Consider the following 20,288-nt stretch of genomic DNA (forward strand, 5'->3'; position numbering starts at 1 on the left):
AAATTCAAATGAAAAAAATTAAAAAGACAAATCCCAAATCTAGATAGATATTACAAAATACAAACCAAATATATATATATATATATATATATATATATATATATATATATATAAGTGGTCATTTGTTATAACCGCCTTTTCATACCCCTTAAAACTGCTAATCGCAACCGCCCTAGTCGGTTAGCGGTTTTTAATAACTAACTACCAAATCAGTTAACGGTTATCGGTTTGTAGTTATAATCAGTTATCGGTTGGCGGGTCAGTTGAACACCTAGGGTAACAAACACAACCATCAAATTCCTAAATTTCACTTACTTCAACTTTCACGCATTTTTAATGTCCTTTTAAATTTTAAAAGTTTACAATGTGTCATTTTAATTATTCTTTGCTACTTAATTTTTTGGATTAAATACTTTTTTACTTCCTCTAGTTTAATAACTTTATATTTTTGCCCTTTTAGTTTCAGATGGTACCTCGATAATGGCTAAAAATAGAAATGATACTTCCGTCCAAAATTTGACGGAAATCCACATCAACACATCTAAAAAATCAACACGTGTCCATATATCTTATTGAAAATTAAAAATTAAATAAAACCAAAATGATTAAAAACATTAAAAAACAAAATTTAAAATAAATAAATTAGAAAGAGCCACCACTTTTGAACAAAATGGCCACCCTTATTTTTCCCAAAGGGATTGCTAGTTTGGGAGTGGCCAACCACCCCGAAGGCTTTTGGTGGTGGCTAGCTTAGCCACCCCAGTTTGGCTTGGGGTGGTTTTAGCCATCTCATACTGGTCGTTCTGGAGTGGCCATGGCATTTGGGGGTGGTTCGGCCACCCCCAAACTTGCCAGGGGTGTCGGCCACCCATTTTCTATTTTTTTTTTAATCATTTTAGTTTTTATTTATTTTTTTATTATTATTATTATTTACTTTGAATTAAGCATATGGACACATGTCTATTTTTTAAGGGTGCTGATGTGGATTTCCGTCGAATTTTGAACGGAAGTATCATCTCCATTTTTAGCAATTATCGATGTACCATCTGTGATACAAAATAAAATCAATGAGGTAAAAAATAAAATTGTTAAACCACATTGAGTAAAAAAGTATTTAACCCTTCAGTTTAAAAAAATAAATTATAAACAAAAATAATAATAATAATAATAAAAGATGCCTCGACTATGTGTTGTTTTATTTTTATTTTATTTTTTACATTTTTTATAAAAAATTTAAATTATTAAAAGATATTCTGATTATTTTTGTTTCTTTAATTAAGATTTAGCCTTCAAGGGTTAAGACTCCATAGATCAAATTGTGAAAAAAAAAAAAAAAAAAATTATTTTTCTCATGAATAGCTCAATCAGACAAGGATCACGTGAGAATTCGAATTCTATATTAAAATGGGCAGAAAAAATATTAGAATCTCATTCTACAAATTCTTAAATTTAAAGAAATATTAAAAATTGTGTGGTAATTAGAGGGATTAAAGTACAGTTTTTTCTTTAAAGAAAAGAAATCTTATTCGTTTTCGAACCAGGCCAAGACACAGAAGACTTGCATCATCGAGATCCAACGCCACTGATATCTGAATTAAGGTCTCGATCTCTCTCTCTGTCGACCTTTTTGTATATATGTGTATGTATGTGTGATTGTATGTATAGGATGCGTATTTGATCAGGATAGGAGATCTGAATGGAAATGGTAAGACCCAGAAAGTGTTGGGCACGAAAACTTATTTTTGTTTCTGGATTTTATGTGTGTGTTTTTTTTAATGAAATTTCGGAGTTTTCAGTGGTCATGAAGTTGAATTGTACAATTCAGACGTATTGTTTTCAATATCAAATTACAACTCTGCTTTGCGGTTTATCTGTTCATGGGGGTTATGGCAGTTACGAAAACGAAATTGAAACTTACACGACCCACAAGGATCATTCATATGATCTGTATATGTGCTTTCGTGTGCGCTATTTATCATTTGCTTGACGTATTGGTTCATAATTGATATTAGTATGATTCGTTGGATTTTCTTTTTTGATTTGTTGAAAATTTAATCCTTGATGAATATGACTTGCTTAATTCAGGTGCTAAGCACTGAGAAATTCCTGATTTTTTTTTTTTTTTTTTTTTTTTTTTTAATTTTTGTCCGAGTACAATTCTTTTTTCTAAAGATTGGATTGTTAGAATATGTTTTCTTAATTGGACTTCCATTGATTGTGAGTTTTGGCTTGCTAAAATATTGAACTTGTAGCGTATAATATTATGCAGATAGGCCAAATATTGTTGAGTGATCATTAAGTTATTAAACTTTTGTGTACTTTAGCTGTATAGGAATATGAGTCCTGTCTGATTTGGTAAACCATATGTTAGGAGTCTGTGATGAGAAGAATCCATTAGGTTTTCTATATAAAGGTTAGGTCTCCTTCCACTCTGCAATACATAAAACCTTATTCTCATATGTTTTGAGAATAATTTAGGATCTGTCTTATTGATGATCACCTAAAGAGAGGAACAATGTGGGAAAGATTTAGCTATTAATATTTATATTTTTGCAGTGTATATGATTTAATTAAATCAAAGGGATTATCATGCTTTAATCAATAAAACTGTTGATGCTGTCATGGATTAATTACAGGTTCATTGTTGTTTTTGTTGTCACTCTTCTTCTTCTTCTTCTTTTAATCATAGTCATGGTTATTATCACTTTTACAAGTATAGTACTATTCCTTACTGGTAGTCAGCCAAATTTGTAATTAAATTATGATTGATTCTTTATATTCTGCATTGAGTTGCAGAGTAAACAGTCCTAGTATATACATCTAGGAGATATATTGCAATTTCCTTTGTGGCCATTTCCACCCACAGATGAAGCTAACAGCATTGGCCTACTCTGCATCTGCTGATTTTTTAAGAATAATCAAATGGCTTCAAATGGCATTGGGGGATTTGTTTGCCAATTGAAGTTATGAAAACAAACAAACTGATGCTGGCTATTCCGATCATATTTGATTTTTTAAAAAAATTATTATTATTATTATTTTCTGTTTTTTGTTATAGGAATTTTACGAAATGAAACTTTTATATTGATTCCCTGTACTCTTTTTCATGTAGAAATTTGGATGCGTTAAAAGTCCTTTGAATTTTGAGAAGCTGGTGAAATGGAAGACTGTTACTCCCTTGTAAGGAGATGGGAGGACCTGCACACTGATATTTTGGTGAAGATTTTCCAGTCTTTTGACATATTTGAGTTAACTAAGGGCATTGCTCATGTCTGTAGTGCATGGCGTATGGCTGCTTGTGATCCTCTGCTTTGGAGAACACTTGATTTATCAATGTTGAAATCTAATTTCATAATAATCCTATTAGAGCCATATGTTTACGTTGATAGCCCATCTGATAAGACATTGACTCGTCTGTTGAAGATTTCTTTGAGTCTCAGCAGGGGAAACATAACAACCTTGATTTTCCATTTCAACCTGTACGTGAATGATGAGCAGTTGACTTATACTGCTGAAAGGTAATTCCATTAGTTTTGGCATTTGTGAAGCCAAATGTTTTCACCCTCCTCAAGGTTTCAGATAGTATTGCTAATATCTCCTTTATATGAAATGTTTGGTCTGGTTTGCTGACCATGCTTCTTATTGTCATGATGATGGATGGAATATTAATCTGTATACCCACAATCAGACTGGATTTATTTGTAAGATGTGTTCATACCATTAGCCAGTATTGAATTGAGAAGTAAACAACAGTGTCTTTATTGCAGATGCCCACAGCTCAGAAGACTTGTTCTGCCGGCTTGGAACAGAATAAAAAAGACTGGAATATGCAAGGCCATTCGCGCATGGAAAGATCTTGAGTCCCTAACAATGCCTAGCATAGCAAATCCTCCATATCTTATGGAGGAAATTTCCAAGAACTGCAAGAACTTTAGTACACTGAAGATTATGGGCCCTTGTAACATTTTGTTTGCTTCTACACTAGCCACATATCTTCCAAAACTACAGGTCCTAAGTCTCCGATGCTCAATTGTAGACAAGGATGCTCTGATCATTATCCTTGATGGTTTACAACACCTAGAAGTGCTTAACATATCGCATTGCCTTCTGATAGAAGTCCTTCCACCTCCTGCATCTAAAAGAGTTGTTCGAGAAATTGATCAATCTATTCTTGACAGGGCGTCTCGGTTGCGCGAATTTTTAACATGCATGAAAGACTCATGCATTATGTGCCAGCGAACCAAAAATGATGAAGGGCACGTTAGGTGGTACAGGTATGAGGAAGGGTTTTGGAAAGCAGATGAGGTGAGCTCTCTTGCACTTTGATTAGAGCATGCAGGGATTGTACTTCAATGAATTAGAAGCGTAGTATATGACTCTTTTTTCCTTTGGTTATTGTATTGCTTTTATGCTAGACACGGGATAAATGTCACAGAATTAACATAAACGTGAGCTGTCTGTGGTCTTACTTGTATTGTTAAAAGGCATCCCCCTGGCTCAGTGGTGGTGGGGTTCTGAGGTTTTTGACACATCATCTGCTTGGTTCGGGATTATTGATGTCTGTATTTTTTGTACATGTAGTAAGTTCTTGTTGTAATGGGATTCTCAATTTTGGTCCCTCACTCACTTTCAGTAATTATGAAGATTTGACTTGAAATATTTAGAGATGAATTACTTGCTGACATTGTAGTCTCACTTGCAGGATTCAAGGTAGCACTGATGGTCAGTATTTGTTTGCACGATTCTTTAACACCACATTTATGTCTACATTTGCTAATGACCCCATATGTTCATAGTCACAGTACATGCATTGATGATGGGTTGGTGTCTTGGAACCTTTTTGTGATTGTTACAGATATCAGATGTGGATGAGAAAGTAAAATAGGTTGTTTTATATCTACTGCAGATAGACATGTTTGGAGATGGAGATGAGCTTTAGACAGTGCTGAGTGCACCATTTTTTTTGACTATTGTGTATTTGTTCTTTGGGATTGTTATTGTAGGACATCTTTTGCCATCTTCTTAAACGCTTTCCGATTATGGCATTATCTCTGGCCTTATTTGTTTTGTATACACTTCATTTCCATATTTGTATTGAAGCATAACCATGTGTTATGCATCTTATTTTGTTAATTATTTGTATCAAGAACATCTTCGGGATTGTGTTGGGGAGCTTAAAAAGTATTTTAATACTTATATAAAAAAAAAAAAGACGTGTCAAACAGTGAGCTGTCATGTTTGGTAAAAAAAATTTCAGGAGTAATACTTTCGTTTTTTTGCGCTAAAAAGGCCAAAAGAAAAGGCTTATAAATGAAGTTTTTTTTTTTTTTTTTTTTTATAAAATAAGTTCCCTGTTTTTTTTGGGGGGGGGGGGGGGCCTTAAGAAGTTATATTTTCTAATGTAATCTCAAACATGCTCTAAGAGTTTGTTTATAATTGTGTTAAAGAGTTTAAAAATTATTTTTAGTAACAAATATGCTCTTTTGAGACAAAACATAACGGTTTGGTAAAAATATTCTGAAGCTTTAGAGGCCACAAAAAGCCGAACACTGCATTTTAGGAAAAGCTTGGAATTTATGCTTTTCCTAAAACATGCTTTTAATTCCATTTGTGCGACACAAATTTGGTTTAATGAAATTTACCAATTGACAAAAATACTCATCATTGTCATGGAATTACAGCCATGCTCCTTTACAAACATATTTTCTACCCCTCATTCTGTTTTTCTTGTTGCCGATGTTGGGGTTGCTTCAAAGAGAGAGGGAGACTCAAGCCGAGTTCTCTGTTTCTGTTGCCACTAAGTAAGAGCTCATTCTTTTTTTTATTTTGTTTTTTTATTTTTTTATTTTTTCTGATGCTTAAAAAAAAAAAAAAAAAATCTGGGTTTGAGGGGCTTACTTTCACACACAATCCTTTTGCTCACTTGAGGTCTGGAGGTGATGGCGAAGAGGATTTAATTGATGAAAACCCTATAAATCAAATAGAAGTGAGAGAGACGGAAAGAAAAAAAAAAATGTTGGAAGTATTTAGTGTAACCTAATGAAGTGAGAGAGTGCATCTTCGGCTTCATCCTCCTTTTGGTGGATGTTGCTGGTTCCAAGTGGGGGCTTAGATATGTTTGTCTTAATCTGTGGCCTTTTTGCTTCTGTAACCTCTTTGTGTGGCCTCTTAAGAGGACCGGATCACTTGTTTGACCAATTTTCTATCATTTGTAATTATTTCAGCACTATTTTAGTTTGTTTTGGATCTGTTATTGGAGAGCTCACCCCATTTTCGTTTTTAGGATCGCTCATTCTCTCTTCCTTTTTGATCAAGAATGGAAAGAATCCTCCCCTATAACCTTTTTCCTTATTCAATTTATTTATTTTTTTAAAAAAAGCGATAGAGACTAGCAGACAGAAAGGTTATGTTTGCGATTGATATGAAGTCTTAGGATCTGTTTGGGATTACATTAGAGAGCTTAAAAAGTTGTGCTAAACAAAAATTAGCATGTTTGGTAAACAATTTTAAAAGTTTTTTTTTTTATTTACTTTTTGACTTTAAAAATATGGTCAAAACACACTTTTGGTAAAAGTTTAAAATGAAGTTTTTGCCAAAAAAAACTGTTTTTTTTTTTTTTACTTAAAAGCTCTATTTCTCGAACGCATTCTCAAACAGGTTATTAGAAATGTATAACTAGAGACGTGCCTTTTGATATTCTGATTTTTTTTTTTTTTTTTTTTAATGTTTCTTGTGTATACCCTATTTTTACTTTTGGAACATGTTTGGTATCTTTGATCAAGGGAGACAACAGAGTAGTTAGAAGCGAAATTCTATTAATTCTCATCCTCCCTAAATGAAGCAAGCAACAAAGGGTTTGGGTAGGTTTGGTGAAGGATTTGGGCCGTTTTTATTGTTGACAAATTGTTCTCTGTAGGTGTAGGTTTCTTTATGGGGATTTAGGATTTGGGCCGTTTTTATTGTTTGACAAATTGTTCTTTGTAGGTGTAGGTTTTTTATGGGGATTTAGGTTTCGAAATTACTACTAATTTGTGCGTATGAAATATGACTGTCCAGATAGGTTGCTAAATAATTTAAAATTTAGGGGAAACTTCAGAAAACTCTCCTGAAGTTCTAGCCGATTTGAAAAACCCCCCCTGAATTTTCAAAGCTCTCACTTAGACTCCCTGAACTTTGGTTTTCTCTCACTTTAGACCCCTTTAACATTAAACTACGTCGTTTTGGATGTTTTATACCCATTTTACCCTTCCCAAAAACTATGTCGTTTTGTGTCCTAAAATCACAACACATATCCAGCCCAAAACGACATCGTTTTAAGCATAATTTTAAAAAAAAAAATTTAAAAAGTAAAATATATATATAAAAAAAATTAAAAAAAAAAAAAAAAAAAAAAAACCGGGGGTGGCTTGGCCAAAATGGGGTGGCCGGACCACCCCATTTTTGGCCAAGGGGGTGGCTGTAGCCACCCCCTGGCCGATCTGGGGGTGGTCGAACCACCCCCATGGCCAAGGGGGTGGTCCGGCCACCCCCTTGGCCCAAAAATAAAAAAAAGGGGATGGGGTGTTTTTGGGTGGCCGGTATGGGGTGGCCGAAACCACCCCAGCCCCTTGGGGGTGGTCCGGCCACCCCATATGCAACCCCCCCCCCCCCCCCCCCCCCCCTTTTTTTTTCCCCTTTTGAGGGTGGCCAGACCACCTCCATGGCCAAGGGGGTGGTCCGGCCACCCCCAGACCGGCCAGGGGGTGGCTCTCTGCCACCCCCTTGGCCAAAAATGGGGTGGTTCAGCCACCCCATTTTGGCCAAGGGGGTGGCTTCAGTTTTTTTTTTTTTTTTTTTTTTTAATTTTTTTTTTTTTAAAAAAATAAAAATAAAAATTAATGCCTAAAACGACGTCATTTTAGGCTGGGTAATTTTAGGACACAAAACGACGTAGTTTTGGGGAAGGGTAAAATGGGTATAAAACATTCAAAACGACGTAGTTTAATGTTAAAAGGGTCCAAAGTGAGAAAAAAATAGAAGTTCATGGGGCTTAAATGAGAGTTTTGGAAATTCATGGAGTGTATTTCAAATCGGCTGGAACTTCAGGAGGGTTTTCTGAAGTTTCCCCTAAAATTTATTTTGATAGTTTGATGCTCTCTTACGATAATTGTTAGTAATTTGAACAGTTAATATATGTGAATCCCAACCCGTCTTAGTGTATATTTAGAGAGAGAGAGAGAGAGAGCAATAGTTCTAGAATCATGGATGTCATAGCTGCTTAATTGGACCGTTGTTTTGAGATCATAGCTCCCACATCTTCACATTTCATATTACTACCTACCTCTTGACCTAATTACCCCCTCAATGGCAGGACTTTGATTTTGTCAAAATGAGCATCTTGAAATTTTGAACAAAAATAGGCAGATATGAACAAAGAATTCGCTGATTTATGAACTAATTTTGGCTACCTTAGCCCATCAAGGCCAGAACAAGATTCTCTCCAGTTCATTTGAATTAGAGAATATTTAGTTAGTTATATTTGATGGGTATTTTTGTTTTTGTTTTTGTTTTTTTGTTTTTTTTTTCATTTTTTGAGGGAACAAAAATACTTTTTTCAATATAACTAACTCGATATTTTTCAATTCATTTAAACGGTAAAGGATCATAATTCATTGATGCCCAGTTGAACCATGCGAATGGAGAAATTATAGATGATTACTTTTTCATTAATTATATAAAATAACTGATTGATAAATACTCTTGCCATTTGCCAAGAGTATTTATCATAAATGTATAGTTTTTTTTTTTTTTTTGGGTGTGTGTAATTTTTTAACCGCAAGCTACAGCACTCATAGTAAAGATATAAACTGTCGGCAAACGAGTAATAATTTTGGGCCACCTATTTTCCACCAATAACTTGGAGAGGAGTCCCATAGAAATAACTAAATAAGTATAAATGTTATTTTTATGCTTATATGTTTTTATTTTTAAAATTATTATTGAATCAAAATTTAATAATAATTTTAAGAGTCATATTAATTTTAAAATAACATAAAGAAAGATACGTTTTTTTTTTGTTTTTTTTTTTTAATTTTAATTTGAAGCATTATTCATAAAATACAGTATATGAAGAAAACGCTATGGAACAACTAGAACTTTTCTGTAATCAAGGCCGTAGGATTTGGTTACTCCTACCTGCTTAAAAATTACATTTATATTATTATTTTAATAAATTACATTTATTGTTTTCAAGCTCACACCTAAATTATAATGTTTTTATAAACTTACAATATTTATAGTTGAAGCTCCAAATTACTTTAATCATTTTTCTTAGCCTTTTTGTGAATTTCTGGAGCTTGTTGCTCCTTGATGACAATTTCTTAAATGTTTTTGACGGTGTTGTTACCCCCCTCAACCACTCTTCGATGGTTGTTGTTCACTCCTGGCAAATGTTTGGGTTAGTTGTATGTCTCTTTCGAGAGATGCTTTTGCTTGTCCTCTGTTTAGGTGTTATTGTTGATTTGTGCAGCCGATTTTTTGGCTTATGCCCAAGTTATAGAGGCCCGGATAGTTTATGATTCTTTGGGACTATTTATGCGTCTATTACTTGTTCGGTTATTCTGGTTTCATATTTAGCGCCGTCTTCATTTGGGTATGTTATTGAGGTGCCCACCTCCCTTTTTTTTTTTTTTTGTTCTATTTGTAATATTTTCTGCCCAAAAATGGAGAAAAGTATTTAGAAAAAAAAAAAAGAAAAAAAAAGAAGTTATGAAATTTGCACCAATCGTCATGGCTTCATGGCTTAGGTGTCACTTCAAGTCCTCCTTTCAAAATTCAAAGACAAGAAAAAAGAAAACAAAAAGTCAAAAAAAGGAAGCCGTCTGAGTTGACTTTATAGTTGTGTTACCAAACGTCTTTGTAAAAGAATGAGATGAGGCCATTTTTAACTCTATAAATACCCCTTTACTGAGTGTTCTCTAAAAGTAAAGATAAAAACAACTTTATACTAAAAAATGATAGAGAATTACCTCACTTATGAAGGACAAGGATGTAATTAGATCATCTACTTTATAAGGTTTTCTTTAAATTTTAAATAATAATTCTATTTTGAAGAACAATTTTTAAAAATATTCTACATTTTATTCTTTATTTTGGAGAGCAAATCCTAAAAAATGGGAAATCATAAAGGGTAAACAAGAGAGAAATCAATAAAAATATAATATAAATAATGAAAGTGATCTTTCATGTATGTAAATCATAACTATACATAAAGTATTTTTTGGAAAACATTTTGTTTTCGGTTTTTGTTACAATTGAAAATTGTAGTCTAAGTCGAAAATATTTTTCATCAATTAGAAAACCTTATTTAATTTCGTACAATTGTTTCTATTTTTAAAATTATAAATTATTTTTCGAGTTTGAACTTTTTTTTCTTACGCGCACTTTCTTACGGTTCATTATTCGTTGTTGCTGTCAGCCACCGTTAGTAGCTAGAGTTGGCCAGAATCCGCCACGGATCATTGTTGTCCAACCATTTTTGGCCGTCGTCATTAATTTTTTGTACAAATCAAACACCGAATAATATTCACTTAATTTTTTTAATTTTTTTTTTTTAAAGAAACAAACAAAATCTAATATGCAAACATTGAAGAAAATGCCTCCTTAAAGCATCTAATATGCATGATCACATGACTAAAAGAAGAAGACAATTAAGAATCACAGTGAAATGAAGATTTTTTACAGTTGCTTATCCAAAAGAAATGGGGCAGAGAAATTAGAAAAAACGCCCTGCCCGAGCAGAACCCACCAAAGTACCAAACCCCCTTTCACACCCCTACCTGATTAATAGGAGATCCCGGTCAGTCCCTGTCCCCATCTGGTACGTTGTGGAATCTCATTGCCTTCGAACAATAATATATATATATATATATATATATAGATATATATATATAATTAGAAAATGGAATAATTAGTAACCCTTAAAGCTCTGACGAGTTGATAATACCTATAAAAAAAAGTCTCATCTCTTTCTCTCTCTCATATATTTCAGTCGTTCGCTGAAAATCGAACCTGAACCAAAAATGGCTGTTGAGCTGTGGGAGACGCTGAAGGAGGCGATCGCGGTCTACACGGGGCTCTCTCCGGCGACCTTCTTTACGGTTCTTGCTCTGTTCTTAGCCGTGTACTACGTGATATCGGGGTTGTTCGGATCATCGGATCAGTATCAGAGGCCCAGGGAAGTCCAGGAGGAGTCACAGCCTCTGCCGCCTCCGGTGCAGGTCGGGGAGGTCACCGAGGAGGAGCTCAAGCAGTACGATGGATCTGACCCCCAAAAGCCTCTGCTCATGGCTATCAAGGGCCAGATCTACGACGTGTCGCAGAGCAGGTACTATGTTAGAATTTTTCTTCTGAGTTTCTGGGTAGGTCGAATTTGTGGATTTTTTTGGGGTTTCTTAGTTTTTTTTCGAGGTAAATGTTAATTTTAGCATCTGGGTTTGTATAACTAATAGTATAATACGAATTGTTTAAAGGCGTTTTGGGATTCTGCGATTGTGGGTATGTGAAAAGTGTGGAGCCTTTTGAGGTTTTCAGATTACTTTTGAAAGGGTTTTGGGTGTTTTGCCATAAAGTTGCCTGAAAGTGATGGTAATTAGCCGACATCTTTTGGATTCTTATGGGCTTTTTGAGTATGTGAAATTTGTTGAATTTTTTGGCGTGGAGTTTTTAGATGTTTTTTTGTCATCTGTTGCTTTGGCTGTTGGGCGTATGAAATTTATGGCGACCTTGCCTTCGGGTTTGTAAAAATCATCGTTGTTTCTTTTAATTTTGTGGTTTTGGCATTTTTTTTCCAATTTACTTTTGAGGGTTTTTCTCTATATCACAATTCACACACGTCCATACTGTGAAATGGAGGAGCCCAACTCAGAGGAAGTTACATATCCGATTCTCTATGGATATGCACTTTTGGCGGTGGTTGTCTATGGTAGAAAAGGATACTTCTCGATTATGCGTTTTGGAATTATTACCAGTAGTATCGTATGTCATGAAGTAGTAACAAGGGATCTTTAATGAGCCATATTTTATTATGGATCTTACACTTGATTCAGCAGAATATAGGGTTTGTTACTGTTGATGTGATAATTTGGTTTTCTGAAATATGTTTATATTCTTATTCAACTACATCGCAGGTACTTGTAATGTAGGTTGGATATGCCATTATCTGAATTATGTACAAAGGGCTCTTATTACTTAAAAGCTTTAAAATCTTGTTATTATGTTCTTGAGTTGTGAGACAACAACAAAACCTTTTTTTTAATTGGGAAAGGGTATTCCTGTTAATTTTGCAATTATTTTTCCTTTCCTTTGTTTTTGTTTTTGGGTTTATTTAAAGGCCATTTGGCCATGCGATTTAACAAGCCAAAAGTGCATTTTTAAACAAAATTGCAGAAGGTGTTTAGTTTGAAAAAAAAAAATGTTGGTTTGAAAACGTGGAAAAATTCATGTGTTCAAGTCACAGGTAAGAGGGTGTGTTTTTTAAAACGCACAATTTAAAAGGCTGAAAGTGCTTTTACCCAACTCTAATTGCGTTTTTAAAAATCATGTTTTCATTAACTGCATTTTGAAATCGGTATTTTTTCCAATCGCACATCTTGAAACCACTAAGCCAAATGGATTATTTTCCATTACATTTTTCTTTTAGATTACAAATGGCATCATGAATTGAAAAATATGGTTCTCTGTTGATACACTTGGCTCCTTGGGCGAAGTCCAGGACTTAATGGTCTATGTTGAGAGGGGTGTGAGGCATGGGTCTTGGGTTTACCTGATAGGAGTGGATACACAAAGTGGTACTGCCTTCAAGTAGGTCCCGTTCATCTCAAAAAAGAAGAAGATAAGCTGAAGTCTTGATTAAACTCATAGCCCAATTTGGAGTTGCACTACCTTAAGCCAGGGAGGGGTTGGCATGTTGCCTTCATGGTTTTCTTTTTCTATGTTTGTTGTTATGCAACTCTCTTGTTTGTGTTTTCCTGTCTCTCCTTGTTCTAGGGATGAGCCTAACCATATATAGTTGGCGTTTTGTTTTAGATTCAATTAGGTAATTCATCTGTTTAGTTTCATGTGAAGCTAGATTGCTCTAGTGAATATTCATAGCGAGTAACACAAATACCTACTGCCAAAGTTCTGTAGGGGTTAATGTCTTTAGGAATTAAAATGAACTGCTTGTTTTATTGATCGTTTACATAGTCATTGCTGGACTTCTAATTTTCTGTATTCGGATAAAAATATTGTTTTTGTGACTTGGGAGATCTCGTTTCCATGTGTCTTTTCATATTCAATATTTACGGATGCTTTTAATTTGAGCATCAAAACCCATCTTCCTTGCAGGGTATTTTATGGACCAGGTGGACCTTATGCACTGTTTGCTGGAAAGGATGCTAGCAGAGCTCTTGCAAAGATGTCTTTTGAAGAGAAAGACCTGACTGGGGATGTATCTGGTCTTGGTCCATTCGAACTTGAGGCTTTGCAGGACTGGGAATACAAGTTTATGAGCAAGTATGTTAAAGTTGGAACTGTCAGGCAGCCTGGTGAAGCTGCAGAATCTACAGACCGTGATGTTGCTAAACCTGCTGAAGATGGTCCATCAGAAAGTGCACCTATTATAACTGAGGAAGCCCCTGCTGCTGATCATGCTCCAAAAGAAGAGTGATGATGGTTGGGTATCTCAAGCGTGAAAACTTTGGAAATCATTCCCAATGGAGAAGCTGAAGAAGAGTAGGATAGCTCTCTTATAAGCAACACTTGTTTGATTGAAGTTTAGTTTGTTAAATAACGAGTTGGTGAATGTTAAGTCTCAGGGATTCAGAGCTGCAACTTCTATCTGACTATCTCCTTCCGTGTATTTTATTTGATCGAGGATTGTGGCATAGCTCAATTACATGTATGGAGTTGTCTTTTGCTTCTTTATATGCAATTATAATTGCGACTTTTGCTCCCTTTAGTTGCAATGAACACGGTCGTTAGCACTTTCTGAAAGTTGAATACTCGGATGGAGCAATGAATGCGGTGACATGGTTTAGCACTTTTTGAAAGGTGGAAGTACTCGGATCTTTCACTGAGAGGATGATGGTGTTGTAGGAGACCACAGGAAAAAAAATTCGTTAGATGTACGGAATCCTTTGAACCTGCAACTCAAACTTCCACACAGAGAGAGAATACTAACCAGAAAGTTTATAGTCGATAATGAAATTGAACATTTCATAACTATAATATATCAATTATGATTTGTCTTGGTCATGAAAGTTGAAACTTATAATAGATTTATTGGTATATTTGGAAGACACTGGACTGGACCACCGTGAGTTAACATTACAAATACTATCAATTAAGAGGACGAAAAACTAATAGGATTTAAGGCCTATTTGAGATTGCGTTTGAGAGGCCTAAAAGTGTTTTTAACACTCAAAAAATTTGTTAGAAGAAAAAAATATTTGTTTGGTAAAAAAAATTAAAAGTGCTTTTAAGGGTTCAAAAAGCCTAAAAATGGCTAAAACGCATTTTGGCAAAAACTTAAAAATGAAACTTTTTCTCAAAAGCTCTTTTTTACTTAAAAGCTCAATTTCTCAAACATAATCCAAAAAATGTAGCACACTTGAATATTATAGATATTATAATTATTCCGGGCGAGTGTAAAAAAAAAAAAAAAAAAAAAAAAAAAAAAGAGGTATTTTTACATGAGTGCACTCAAATCTAGTCTTTTAACCACTATTTTTTTTTTTATTATTTTTTTTTTTATCAGTGCAATATGAGTGGATATTGCATCATAATCAACAACAACAAACATAATTCATAATTGTTGTGTGACAAAACTCCCAAGGTGTGTATGTATGTGTGAACCAATGGGTTCAACAGCAAGCACAACAACTATACTTCTTATTTTTCATAGACAACTTCAAAAAGGAGCCATTGTCTGGTTTGATGAACATTTTAATTAAGAAAATTCAACTTTTCTTGTCGCTTTGAAAGGCTTTATAAGAAGTCTTCAAAGGTTCTTCTTCTGTTCACAACCTCCACTTTCTCCTCACCTACTCCATTGAGTAACTTTTACACTTATATCAGTCACCCAGTACCATAAAACTATTTATCATAATGTATAAACTGTTTTCTCTCAACATAATAAATAGTTTTTGCAGGTGAAGAAAATGTCCCCTTCATTCTAATTATAAATCAATATATCCTTAAGAAATAAATGGTCTGATACGTATTTGATGGTATTGACTCTTCAAATGAATCTTAAGAAATACATTGGCACCCCTCCAACATATCCATCATATAACATATAACAAATGAAACCTTATCTTACTTTTAAGCAACCAAAAAAGATTTCTTAAATCACCTTTCAACTCCATCTACTTTCCATTATTTGAATAATTGATGTTTGCTTAGTGAGGAGGTTTTATCTTGTTATTTGTTGTTTGTGTAAATGAAATTTATTGGACTATAACATCATTTTGATTGGATATTGCATGGAGAAGTTTTGGTTTATGTTTATTAATTATGGTTATAGATTATTGGATACTGATTATTGTGAATTTAGTTGTAATTGTGTTATGATTAATATAATTTATGTTTATAATATATGAGAGATAAATGATAGAATTTATTCATTTTTTAACCATTTCCATAGTAAATAGATAAATCCACTATTGAATTTGTGTGGGATCCACATGGAAAAATGATTCACATCAATATTTTCTTCATCTCATCTTACAAATTCAATATATCAACCATTAGATTCGTGAACTTATGTAAACCCATACAAATTTAATTATGGATTCATCCATTCACTATGGAGATGATTAAAAATAGAATGAATTCTATCATTTTTCGTTCATATGACTCCACAAATCTAATTGTTGATATATTAAATTTGTAGTAAAAAAAAAAAAAAGGGTTGAAACATGGTTGTGTAACATGCCTTTATATGAAATTATGCTAATAAGGTCATACCAAGTAATTTGGTCAATTTAACCCATTTATTTTAAGTAGGCGTGTTCGAGATAACTCAACACAATCTGTTTATTAATATGCGAGTTGTGTTGGGTCACTTATTTATTTAAATGGATCGTATCAAGTTAAAAGGCTTGGTTGACATGTTTTATTAAATGAGTTAAGTTAAAATTGATCAAAATAATCACATATCTATAACTCGACACAACACAAATCCAACATGCAAACCCAAATTGCCAACCCTAGTCTAGGTATAATAGTTATATTGTGTATCAAAATTTGAGTAGCCTAAGTCAACACCTTCCCAACTCTTGCATTCTTCTTAAATAAGGCTTAATAGTGAATGCATAGTCGGCCTATAATTTCGGAAAAATGCGACTCGAGCCGGCTCTATGGCTAGGCCAATTTAGGCCACCGCCTAAGGCCCCTCGTTTATAAAAGTTCCTTAAAAATGCCTTTTATATTAAATTAGTAAAAAAAAAAAAAATTTAAGAAAAGATAAAAAGCTTCAAGAAAAATAAAATGAGAGAGGCCATTTCATCACTTCTTTAATATTTTGTTTTTTAGGTTTATTGTTATTTATTTCTTTAATATTTGATATGTTATACTTACTATCAGGCGCCATTGATTTTGAGTTGGTCGTTGTTACGAGTTATGATACACGACTAATTAAATCCTATTTAAATTGTTTATGAACTTGAGCATGAAAGTTTAATTATAAATTAATTTTAATATTTGATATAAATTAAAAATACTTCATTTTAACTACTTTGTTTTTTTATGCCTCAAATTTTTATTTGAGGCCCCCCCTAGTTTAGACTACTAGTAGCTGGCTGGCAGCCGGCAGGTGATGTACTTCCAAAACCCTTCAGAATTCTTCCAACAAGAAATTTGGCTCTGTTTGGCAATATAATGAAAAAAAGAAAGTAAAACGGTGTTGTAGTAGATTTGATTGATATGAAAGTAAAAAGTAAAAATATTTTGTATAAAAAAATGAAAAAATTTGTTTTGTATTGATTTTTTTATTTGAATAATAATAAAAAGTGATTAATGTGATGTAAAAAATAAGAATGTTGAAGCCGTGCGGTGAGCAGGAAGCAACAGCTTCTTTAATCTTTGGCCTTTTATTGAAAAAAATGAGGTACATTCAGCCAGAAAGCTACTACCTCAAAAGTCAACTTATGACATATTCAGAAATATATGCCTGCAACGAAAGTTTGGCAATTTTTTTTTTTAAAAAATTTTAATTTTAATTGTAGTAAAAAATATTGATGTAATATAAAGTTTTGAATTTTTTTTTTTATGGAAAAGTGATATTTTGTAGTATTTTATTTATTTATTTAAATAGTAATAAAAAGTATGAGTGAAAAAGGATTATAGTTAGTGGTTATTGAGCCATTGGTTAAAACTGCAACCGTAACCACTTAGACAGTTAATAAAATTCACTAATTGCTTTCGATAACCGCCAAGGCGGTTAACCGACGATTAGTGATTAATAACCTTAATAATGGCTTTTTAAAATTAAAAATTAAAAATTAAAAGAAAAAACCAAAATGACATCGTTTTTATGGTAATATGATAATACCCTACTACATACGACATCGTTTCATTTCTAAATTTTTATACATTTTTATATATATATTTAAACATAAAAATGATGTCGTTTTATATATATATATATATATATATATATATAGACAGTTAGCAATTTTTTCTAACCACCTTTAAAAGTGGTTAGTAGTTAATACGGTTAGCAAATAGTTTCATCCATAATAAGAAGTGATTGATGTGATATAAAAAGTAAAAAAAAAAAAGAAAAAGAAGAGGTTAAAATGCTTTGATTTTAATTTATTTTTTTTAGAAGGGTGAAAAAAAACAGTTACAAAGAGATGAAAGGCTTTGCCAAACAATGCCCTAAGAATTGAAAATCGATAATATATGTTGAATTGAGTTTTGGCTTAGTTTTCCTACTATATATATAGACTTTCATCCTCCCAACAGCTACAAACAACATAAACACTCTGTTTTCCTCTGCTTGAAGCTTTCCTCTACTGGCTCTTTTTCCATCATTTAAATCATGAGAGTTCAAAAACCCTTAATCCTCTTCCTACTTGTTATCATTATGCTTCCACAGATGCAAGCTTCTAGTGAAGAAAAAGAACAAAGTTTAAGGACCAAGTATTCTTCCATGTTTTTGCAAAGCTTCTCTGCAATCCTTACCTCTGTGGAGTCCAGGAAGAAGAAGATCTCTTCAACTCACACAGTTTCACACAGACTTGTCCTTGTCCCGGGTCCCCTGGTGGACCAAACCCACTTCACAATTGATTGGATTACTGTTTGTTATATATCATATCACTATTATTCTTTATTGCCAAAGATATACACTGTACAAAGCTGACAATTGATTTATGTCTAAATCTTAAAATACTTACACAAATATGCTTTATATAAATTATAATTTTAGATAAGTAAAGAGATATATTATAAAAAAAAAAATATTAATTTTGCACAATTTCATTTCTACCCATTGCATATGAGATAGTTGAGATGATGATTTCAACTTTAAATATGTATAATTGCCCTGAAAATTCTTCAAAAATGTAATGGCATCTATGGAAAGAAACAGGTTGCCTCCACAAAATTAGTTTTAATGGAATATATAGAAAATGCAACTGACCATGGTTTTGTCCAAAAAGAAAGAAAGAAAGAAAGAAAGAAAAAAAAAGTGACTATGATTTGATAGTTTATGAAAGATATGAATTATTTGTTTGGGCAAAATTATTGTACTTATAACTAATTCAAAAAAATCCAATAATTCTACTTGGAGTTGCTGCATTAAAGTTAAGTTTTTTATGGGGGAAAAATGTGAAAAATCTCAGCTATGTTTGGCAAAAGAGTGATAGGCTTACAAACAAATTTTACAGAAAAATTTTTATAAACTGATGTGGCACAACATAATTAGATTTTTCAAAATTTGAACTTACCTTATATCTAACCATGTTGTGCCCAGTGACGAAATTACATGGGGACGACCTGGGGCAGCCCCCCTGGTAAAATTTTTTTAAAAAAAAATTCATTAAGTCAGTCAAAATTTTAAGGGCACCATGACTTTCTTTTTGTCCTTCAAACGGTCATCAACGTTGAAGTGTGGAGAAAGGAGGCTATTTTTTTTTTTTTTTATTAAGGAGATGGAGAATAAAGTTATATTTTAATAGGGGAGAGAGGGTAGATAATAGTTTATTGGAAAAATTAAAGTTTACCCCCTCAAAGTTGACAGTGTTTTTTAATTTGAATATCAAAGTTTCAATTTTTGCAATCCACCCTCCCAAAGTTTCAAATTTTTGCAATTTGACCAATTGTATCAAAAACTTTCCATATTGCCCAGAGTTTTTATTTTTTATAAAATTTTTTTTTAAAAAAATTAGGGTGGCCGTAGCCACTCCTTTGGCTATCTAGGCATTTTTACAGCCTCAAATTTATTTATTTTTCATAAAAAAAGGGCAATATGAAAATTTTGGGATAATATTGGTCGAATTGATACAAATTGAAACTTTGTAGGGGTGGATTGCAAAAATTGAAACTTTAGTGTTTGAATTGAAAAACGCTGTCAACTTTGAGGGGTAAACTGTAATTTTTCCTAGTTTATTATTAAAAAAGAGATAGTAGGTGAATTTTATAGTGTTTTTGGTCATAGTTTATAGATAAATGTGGTTTTTTTTTTTTTTTTTTTTGGCTAAATTTAGACTCTAGTCTATTTCTATGTAGACTCTTGATTTTAATGTGATTAATGCTTTGAGATTTGAGGCTTTTCTAAAAGAAATAGCCGTATGCTAATAGCCCACTAAAAGGTACTCATTTTTCTTAGACACTACTAGTCATTTAATTGTACTTAGTTTATTTCGCAAGTAGTTTAAATTATTATGTGTTTGTGACGTCGTTATATGAAGATTTTTAATAATTACTTTGATTTTTTTTTTTTGTTGGGTAATTTGATGAGTTTGATTTGATTTGTGATACATATATTATGATATAATTTATTTTTTGATTATATTTACCATATTAAAATAAAAATATAATACATAAAGAGAAAAAAAAAAAAAAAACTATCATTATGCTTTATTATTTTTTTGCCCCTTAGTAACTTCAATTCCTAGATCTGCCACTGGTTATACCACATCAGTTTATAAAAGCTTTTTTGTAAAATTTGTTTGTAAACTTAGCATTCTTATGGCTAAAAAATGGCCTCATATTGTTTATCTAAAATTCAACTTTTAACATTGTCATATTAATTATGTTTTATT

At 32.8% G+C, this 20,288-nt stretch overlaps 2 protein-coding genes across 5 annotated transcripts; both read left to right on the top strand.

The window, feature by feature from the left end:
* Positions 1–1,470: 1,470 nt before the first annotated feature.
* On the top strand, positions 1,471–5,151 carry LOC132181409 (RNI-like superfamily protein). Of its 4 annotated transcripts, none has more exons than XR_009440244.2 (5): positions 1,471–1,599; positions 3,113–3,518; positions 3,768–4,580; positions 4,703–4,820; positions 4,907–5,151. XR_009440244.2 is itself a non-coding variant. In XM_059594613.2 (3 exons), exons 2-3 carry the CDS (start codon positions 3,160–3,162, stop codon positions 4,324–4,326), a joined length of 918 nt encoding a protein of 305 aa, XP_059450596.1. In that variant the 5' UTR covers positions 1,471–1,599; positions 3,113–3,159; the 3' UTR covers positions 4,327–5,151. The 4 variants fall into 4 exon arrangements, 1 of the variants encoding a protein (XP_059450596.1); XR_009440245.2 differs by having other exon boundaries at positions 3,768–4,305; XR_009440243.2 differs by having other exon boundaries at positions 3,768–4,820.
* A 5,825-nt stretch (positions 5,152–10,976) lies between these two features.
* On the top strand, positions 10,977–14,001 carry LOC132182417 (membrane steroid-binding protein 2). Its single transcript, XM_059595656.2, has 2 exons — positions 10,977–11,365; positions 13,366–14,001. The coding sequence occupies exons 1-2, from the start codon at positions 11,061–11,063 to the stop codon at positions 13,685–13,687; spliced, it is 627 nt and encodes a 208-aa protein (XP_059451639.1). The 5' UTR covers positions 10,977–11,060; the 3' UTR covers positions 13,688–14,001.
* The last annotated feature ends 6,287 nt before the right edge of the window (positions 14,002–20,288 follow it).

Source organism: Corylus avellana, chromosome 5 (genome assembly GCF_965113065.1).
Source record: "Corylus avellana chromosome 5, dhCorAvel1.hap1.2, whole genome shotgun sequence".
Classification (NCBI taxonomy): domain Eukaryota; kingdom Viridiplantae; phylum Streptophyta; class Magnoliopsida; order Fagales; family Betulaceae; genus Corylus; species Corylus avellana.

Excerpts from the sequence above, each read along its gene's own strand:
- LOC132181409 (XM_059594613.2), top strand. The coding sequence starts at position 3,160 with ATGGAAGACTGTTACTCCCTTGTAAGGAGATGGGAGGACCTGCACACT. Across the intron at positions 3,519-3,767 it reads TTGACTTATACTGCTGAAAG|ATGCCCACAGCTCAGAAGAC; the intron begins GTAATTCCATTA and ends TCTTTATTGCAG.
- LOC132182417 (XM_059595656.2), top strand. The coding sequence starts at position 11,061 with ATGGCTGTTGAGCTGTGGGAGACGCTGAAGGAGGCGATCGCGGTCTAC. Across the intron at positions 11,366-13,365 it reads TACGACGTGTCGCAGAGCAG|GGTATTTTATGGACCAGGTG; the intron begins GTACTATGTTAG and ends TCTTCCTTGCAG.